The following is an 8594-nucleotide window of genomic DNA, read 5'->3' as shown; positions in this document are numbered from 1 at the left end:
ATGTCGGCACGCAATGTTTGCCCTTCTCTGTCAGATGATCCTCTATTGCACGCCTTTGTGCTTTACCGCTGCTACAGTCGATGCGCGCTAATACTCCATCCTTTTTCATCAATGTACATCGTCCGCGTCGAGACAAAAATTGATCGAATTGCTCGTAATATTTTATCATTAGAATTTTACAAGCTATTGTTACAGCGACAAACAAGAAAACATCCATAATGTGACCTCATCTTTTTGTAAAATAACAATAATAAAAAAAAAAAAATTAAGAGAGCTGTAACATGCACATTTATAATTTATGTTTAATTTAAAAAATGTATATTTTGATGAATATTTACTTTTATAAGATGTTGAAACACGTATAAAGAGGATAATTACATCAATTGAAAATATATTAATTATAACGCCTATCCGGCCGCAAATTGTCCAGACCACTTCCGATATTATCTTCACAGGATGTAGCCCAAATTAAATAAGCGGCTACGTATATCCTGCAGACGGCGTGAATTCCCACACATCAACAGGTCTCAGGAGGGCCGAGGACCTCCCCACCTTTGGGGTACCCAATATCCCACTCCGGAACGCACTTTTCCCCACTCTATACGGGTACATCGGCATGCGGTCTTCGAAATCGAAAACGTCAAACAGTTACCCTCAATACTTCAAGCAGGATGTCCATTGGTGACGAAGGACTTTCCCAACTTTGTGTAAACATCACCGCAGGATTTCGGATTCACACATCATTATAAGACCGACAGTTTGCCCAATGTGACCAAGAATCGCTCTATTTAATTATTTACAATTATGTGCACTTTAACAGTTCTTGTATTTACATTGAAAGACGCTTGACCGATAGAGTTTTAGTGGTTTTTAGTGTAACCGTTTAACTTTGACTTATAACACGTGCGTGCGCGAACTGTCAATCTGGATGATTTTCAGAAGTTAATTTAATAATTAATTGCAATATAAGTGCGTTTGCGCTCGCGCGAAGGTCATGGTAGTCAAGAAACTTGCTTAATGGTGAAAATTATTGCTATTACAAAATGTTGGGCAGCGAAGAAGAACTTGACCCTCAAACACATACCGGAATGACGAAAGCGGAACTAAGGAGGGTAATGAATGTTTCATTATCAAAAAGAATTGTTTTTTTTTTATTGTATAAAAAGTTTTTGCGTGTAGAATTAATATATTGATATGTTTTATTTGATATTAAAGTAATACGGCACGATTAAAAAATATTTACCATTGTGAACGAACGATAAAATTTAATTTAATTTAATCTAAAATTTAATTCTAATTATTTCAGAACAACAAACCGATTATGGAAAAACGACGACGTGCTCGAATTAATCAATATCTCGATGAGTTGAAGAATTATATACTCGTTAGTGAAAAAGACGTAAGTCACATTTAACTTCTTATTATTTAGTTGAATATGATTCGTGATAAACAACGACATCAGCAAAATGCTCAAATGATAGCGCGGGACTGCCAGTCGGTGCACGCATGATTTTTGTTTGCCCGTGAGATCCACATAGCTGGCGTCGCGTTAAAACATGTTGTAGAAAAACGTGACTTCTGCGCTGTTTATCTAGAGACGTGATCCGTTTTACGAGAGATAACATAAAAAAATGTGCTACTTCTGATCATGCTCCGAAGGACGCTCAGAAAAGCCAGCATTTTTGCACGCTATCTGGCAGTATTATTACTTCGAGAGATTATTATCCTAATTACCTTCCTCGAATTCATCCGGCCTCATGGTTAACTTAATTCTAATATTTTTCAGAGCAAAAAATATGTTTTTTATTCAAATATTATTGTACCATAAAATTGTGTAAGATATTTAGAATAGCATTTAAATTTAGCATTTAGCATTTAGCATTTAAACTTTAGTTTAGAATGGAATTATGAATTACCTTTATCGATTTGGTATTTAAAAAAATCTAAATTTTGTTACGGTAATACGAAACTCCGAGATACATAAGACTGACTGATCATTGTGTTAGTAGCGGAAGTTGTCATAACGGATGTATATTGAATGTATTTGATCAGGTTGTCCACTGTGGACCCCTTTTTCCCTCGGCATTCTCTGCGACAGGATTCGTTTTAGACTGGATAAAGTGGGAGGGTTGGTTTTGTTTTAGTATTTTAGATGTCTTCGCGTGGGAAAACAGATGGAATCGGATCCTTGTATATCTATAATCTGTACTTTACAGATTTTACAAGATATTCAAGTTAAAAAAAAAAGATAAAGAAACATTTAAAAGAGCTTCCAATTACCACGTTTATTTAAAATTGATGTTACTTTTTATTTTCGAAATCACATTCACCATTTTCTAATACCGTTCATCAGAAATAATTTGAAACGAAACGTGACCTTTCATAATTGATTATATAAATATATTGGTGTATGTTTAAAAAATGAACTTAAACATGAGTTCCAAATAAAGCATAAAACAAAAAAGGAAGCATATGAAACAAATGTTTGAATTGGATATCGACTGATTAAGATTTACCTTACTTCTTTTACGAATCAAAGATTCTGTGTCGCGTAATACAATCCGTTAAGGTTGATTTCTCAAACAAGAATATACAACAAAACAAGACGCTCTCACCATTCTTTCTCTCCACTCTCGTCCAGATGACTTCCGCTACCTGCTTTCGATGTGTCCGTCCCGTTCATCCGTACGAAACGCCCCCTGCGTGTTCGTGGGAACTTTGAAATAATTATTACGAAGAAAAAGAATCTCATCTCAGGTTGCAGCCTCTTTTGTTGACCGTATCATCTTTAAGGATCCAGCTCCGATCTGCGACGACGGATCGGCGAAAAAAGAAAGAGATGCGCAACGCCTCTGCTTTCTTTTTTGTCAGTCCTTTAACAGGTGCCACTTCTTCGCTCTTGAGTTCGGGGTGTCAAATTTACTCGCGGGAAAATCGATATCTACAATGTTTCTCTCTCATCCCATGCAATATTATCCATGTTACATTTTCGCAAGTAATTTATTTTCATGTTACACTGACTTGACCGTATCTGATTTCATCAGGATTTTTTAAAGTTAAAGTATTATTCTATCAAGTCATATAAGATATTTATTATACGATTCCACGTATAAGTAATCCCGTATCGACTCCCACGCTCATTCTTTAGGCGATCACAAATTTACCATAAAAATGTGAACATCAGGATGATCTGATAGGATAAGATTCCAAGAATAGAAAGGATACAATGAACCTTTGAAAAAGGAGGACCATACTGCTATTGAGCTATTGGTGGTTAAAGGGCTGATGGGAATTTTTACGGCATAAGCTCGTTTTGAAGAAGGTCACGTTCATCAGGATATCCGAACCGCTTTGCGATCGCTTTCAAGTATCGAATCGTTTCCCACGATTCAATTGAAAATAATAAGTTACTTAAGAGTAATTTAAGGAAATGTTAAATCCGATTTAATTTATAGATTTAATTAATTATATACATTTACACATATACAATTTCATCATTTATCAAATTATCGATAGATTATTTCGTAATAGTGTGTTTGTGAGAGATAAACATCCCTAAGCGATTCACGCATGATTTGAATAGAACGGGTTAATGATCTATTGCATGTAGCTTAGTAAAGAATCTAGGAGAATGTGAGAGTTAGCACCCCCTTAGGCTACGAAATGGGCTGCATTAGCTACCGTGGTTGCTAGTCTGTTATTACGGTAACAATTCATATCAAGTCAATTACATGGGCGTGTCGCGTTATCATACATTTCTTCAATCTTTCAAGGATCGATGTCTGATCAAAGATCTTTTTTTCTGACAACAAGTCAATCGTAGTTACTATGATTCGAATAAGAAGAAATTCCATTTTGCGTTCCCTTTTATTGCACTACATCGTCCCTTACCCTTCATCTATCAACTAACTTCCGTGGATAACATAGGGTTCTTTTAATACCGATGCACGTTACGCTTCTAACTTCTCGACCGAAAGGTTATTTAGGTCATTTCAAGGTTATTCCCTTTTAACTCAATAGATAATATAATAATATAATATTCTTTTTTATATATTATCAATTATATCATATTGATACTTTCACCACTTTTTGCTTGTTACAGCCAACCAGACATTCGAAACTCGAGAAGGCCGATATTCTCGAAATGACGGTGAAGCATATACAAACGATGCAACGGCAACAATTGAACACGGCCGTCGCCAACGATCCGGTGGTGCTAACGAAATTCCGTTCCGGATTTTCCGAATGTGCTACTGAAGTAGCGCGATACATCAATCGCCTCGAGAACGTCGACCCTTCCGTCAAGCAACGATTGCTATCACACTTGAACAACTGCGTGAGCCATCTCCAGCAAATGGCGCCGTTCTACAGCCACTACGTGCCCTACATGCCGGAACGTCTCTATCCGGAGGTAAAGGTTGGCTTCCAGAGCGATTTCCAGAATGAGGATGAGAATAACAACGGTAGTGCGAGAATACAAATACCGAACGGAGTCCAATTGATTCCCAGTCGACTGCCAACAGGGGAATTGGCACTCTTGGTACCGCAATCCGCCGGTATCTCCGCGAATTTCCCTTTCTTTCCGCCAGCCACGGATCCGTCCACAAGGGCCGGTCAATCGTCGGCTTTTACCGCGGTTCACCGACCACACAGCCCGCTGCTAAGTCCTACGACTTCCACATCGAGTTATGGCGATGAGAGTTATCATTCGGAACATCCACAGGCGACGTCGCCTAACCATCATCAGCCGCAACGTCGATTCAAATTACCAGAGCAAAGTCCTGCATCCTCAAAGAGCTTCTCATCTTCGCCAGAAACCCAGAAACCGCAAATTAGCTCAACTATCGATCGAAAGTCACCCACAATGGCATTCTTGGAATCTAAGACTGTAGACGATAATACCGCAACTAAAAAAGATGTCGCGGAAGGCTTAGACATTACCAACCATACAAACGGCATTGCGACACATAGTATGCGACAACCGCTTTCCGTGATTACAGATAAGACTTACAATCGCGCCCCGAGTGGATCGTTTCTCAAGAGAGACGGTCTCAAAAGACGTCATACCGATGGGCTTTTGGCGATCTCAGATAAGAGAACGAGATATCAAGAACCCACTAGTTCGACCTCCTCGATGAATAATACCAATGTGCTTAAGAGCACAAATGAGCAATCTCTTGTAATTCCGATCGAAGATTTGCCAGGAAGTCAGAATTGCCAGACCCCGCGGAACTCCAATCCAAATTCCGATAAATGTTCGATGAATTCAGCAAGTCCTTTGGGAGTTAATGGCGATATGTGGAGACCGTGGTGACCATTATCATTAAAAATATCAATATGAAATAATTTTCGAAATTAAATAATTTATTTTTAAGTTATTTACTTCAAAAGATTATATAAATTTTAATTTCTGATTTTTAATTGTTATATTACATAATTAATAGGCAAGAATGTGCCATAAAATTGTATTATTTTACATAACTTCATCATTTTTTAACTGTTTGCATAAATCAAAATACAATAAGTTTTACATGATACATATCATGCATTTGTTAAATTCCATGTTTTATAAATTCATACTGTGTTAAAAAATATTTTAAATATAAACAAGCTCATTATCGATAGCGAGACGGTTATGTGCCAAAGCATGAAATTAATTATATTTTTTTAAGAGTATTAAAAAAATGTAATGTACTTGATGCATCATTATGCAGCATCTTCGCCATTTCATAAAGACTCGTAAGCTTTAAATAGATTAAATTATACTTCATTAAGTCCCTTACAGCGTGTAATGTGAATAGACCTTGTAAATATATCTTCATTCTTATTTAATTAAAAAAAAGAAGACACACATCCTAATCTACATCTTATAAGTTATAGTTTAAATAAATACTATATGAGTGCTGATTATTTTTTAATGATCTGCGATTTAACAGTGGTCAGTATTGCTAATTAACACGTTCATTGACATGTGGAGATTTTTCTTGTGAAAGATCAATTAAAATTTAATTTCATCAATTAAAATTTTTATAATTTTTTTTATGATTTATGACATAGAATTTTCTAAATGCTATTAATTGCATTTTGTTCGTATATCAAAATACAATGTCCTGATATATCATAACGGCTGCTATCTTACATGGCATTCAACGTGTTAAAATAATATAAGTTTGTGATAAAAAAATATAATGTTGAAATCAGGGATTAAAATGGTATAAAAAGTACCATTAGTATATCGGTAATATACCAGTATGATATATATTCCGATATTTATAATTTTTCGGTAATACCGATATTATATTGATATTATAACGGTATTACAAAACATTGATGTTATTATGGTTTTCTTGATATTTTATTTTTATGTATTTATTATGTACATTTATATATTATATCATTTCCTTTTTGTATTCAAAATATACATTAAGAGTATATCACAAATCGAACTCTTCTGACAATGTCGATGTTTAGTAATACCGTTACAATATGAGTATCATAAAAATTTCGATTAAATACCAGTAATTGACGTCCAATACTGGTATTCATTAAAAGTTATCAAAATACCGGTATTACAGAAATAGAAGTATCAAACGAACCGAACAATTACTAGCAAAATTATTTTGCTATTCAATCCCTGGTTAAAATATAAATCTTTGAGAAAGACACAATGTTTGTTACTTATTTTTGATTGTTCTTGTATACGATGTATTCATCGACAAAATAAATAAATTTACAGAATGCAAACCAATGCATCTCATTGTAGGTGTTACAATTCTATCTAGCAAAAAAAGCTGCTCCCACATATTCTACCAATATTCCACGATCTACCATATTCCACGATCTCGTAAAAGCACGGAAATTTTCCTCGTTGAGAGAGCCATCGGAGGCGCTTTACCCTTTTAAGGAGCGTTAAACGCGCTCCGATTCATAAACTGGAACTTATTCTTTCCTTTTTTGCCGATAAAGGAGCAAAAAGCTGTGGAGAATGAGAATTTCAACCACCTGTTACACCGCAAAACCACCCGCGTTCTCATCGACTGAATGCTTAAACTGATTTATCGACAGAAATCGCGAACTTTGTTAAATTCCCTTAGTCTTATTCTCGGGACATATTTGCGTTTTTTTTAACTAAAAACGATTAGTTACTGATATAGAGATGATCAAACAGTACAGTTGATTACATAACCGGAGAATGCATAACAAAAATATACTCAAAATTTATAACATCTGAACAATTTAACAAATCATTGTGAATTTAACATTTGTTTTATCTGGCTGATTTAAATAGTCATAAATATATATATATATGTAGTTGTTACTATAACGTAGTATTATTTACAACCAATTTTAACGTATTGAAATCCTATACAAGTTCGAGCATTGATAGTGAGATGGCGGCACACATGTTTGAGATTAACATTTTTTTATTCGCAAATGCAATTATCAAAGATTGGCTCTAAAACTGTAATACTATAAATATTATCTATTCAGTATGAATATATCTAATTTGCTAGAAATGGTAATATAAAATTACAAAACTTCTAACATTTATCAATGAATTTCACATTAAACAGAACAAATATAGATAAATAAATAGATAAAAAAAGAGACATGTAAGTTTATCTATTTATAGTATATTGTACTGTCATGTTTATTTTTAGAACCGATGTTAAATATTATTAAAAAATTATTAGTTAACTATTATATACAATACCAAGATGTTTCGCTTAATTTCAAGTATCAAACGGATTATAAATGATGCTACTTTCATCATAAATTATTATTCTTGTTAACGTAACGAAAAATTATTGGAAAGAAGTAGATTTTGCGTTCGCAGTTTCTTTCTTCGGTTCTTGACGTACCGTTCTACGATGCGCGAGGCATCGAAGTCGCCAATTCGTCCGCTTAAATTCGGGTTTAATATCACACTCTGTTCGGCCCTTTTTGATATTCACGTGCACAATGGGCCTTGGTGTCGGTGTATATATAGATCCTGTCTGTGAGTAACTCCGGTACGCTATATCACGAGTATAAATAATTACTCCGGCGCACAGCAATTACTATAAGTTATGGCGCGGCCGCTACAATTTGCAATGTCAAGACATAAACACTGCTACCGCTTACATTTGAATACATTAAGACGATGGGAGCCTCTGATTGGACCGACGGGGAGTGGTGCGGTCCCGTATCGGTACGTGAGCTACGATCTGGTTGACGATTTTTATTGAAACGATCATCTCGCGGATCTCTTCTCGGCAATCACCGCCGTTGCTATTGCCGGTTGCAGTATATACGGTTGCAATCGCAAACTGCCGCTTGATGGATCCCCATTCCCATTCCGTTTGCGAGTGTACGTTAGAGTGGATCTGCGATTTTCCATTGATGTTGAAGTATTTACGAGACGACAATCGAGAGATAATCTGCTCTTCCAGCTGTCTTATGACAATTCATATTCCGGTCTTCCGTTCGCGGTAGATCGGATGCGATTACAGCACCCGAGATGTTCTCACTTTCTTTCACAATTTAGACGTTTGTTTGCGAGAATGGAAAAATGATCGTATTTACAATGATAAGAGAATCTTTTTCTTATTCAA

The 8594-nt window shown here is 35.5% G+C and overlaps 1 protein-coding gene across 1 annotated transcript; it reads left to right on the top strand.

The window, feature by feature from the left end:
• Positions 1-633: 633 nt before the first annotated feature.
• dpn (bHLH protein deadpan) lies at positions 634-6752 on the top strand. Its single transcript, XM_011634366.3, has 3 exons — positions 634-1112; positions 1307-1399; positions 4103-6752. The coding sequence occupies exons 1-3, from the start codon at positions 1044-1046 to the stop codon at positions 5312-5314; spliced, it is 1374 nt and encodes a 457-aa protein (XP_011632668.1). The 5' UTR covers positions 634-1043; the 3' UTR covers positions 5315-6752.
• The last annotated feature ends 1842 nt before the right edge of the window (positions 6753-8594 follow it).

Source organism: Pogonomyrmex barbatus, unplaced genomic scaffold (assembly GCF_055798465.1).
Source record: "Pogonomyrmex barbatus isolate J1 unplaced genomic scaffold, ASM5579846v1 scaffold6, whole genome shotgun sequence".
Taxonomy (NCBI): domain Eukaryota; kingdom Metazoa; phylum Arthropoda; class Insecta; order Hymenoptera; family Formicidae; genus Pogonomyrmex; species Pogonomyrmex barbatus.
Note: the sequence above shows the minus strand (reverse complement) of the source record. Positions and strands in the feature narration are given on the sequence as shown.

Coding starts and splice junctions, on each gene's coding strand:
- dpn (XM_011634366.3), top strand. CDS start 1,044: ATGTTGGGCAGCGAAGAAGAACTTGACCCTCAAACACATACCGGAATG. Junction 1,113..1,306: donor CGAAAGCGGAACTAAGGAGG/GTAATGAATGTT, acceptor TAATTATTTCAG/AACAACAAACCGATTATGGA. Junction 1,400..4,102: donor TACTCGTTAGTGAAAAAGAC/GTAAGTCACATT, acceptor TGCTTGTTACAG/CCAACCAGACATTCGAAACT.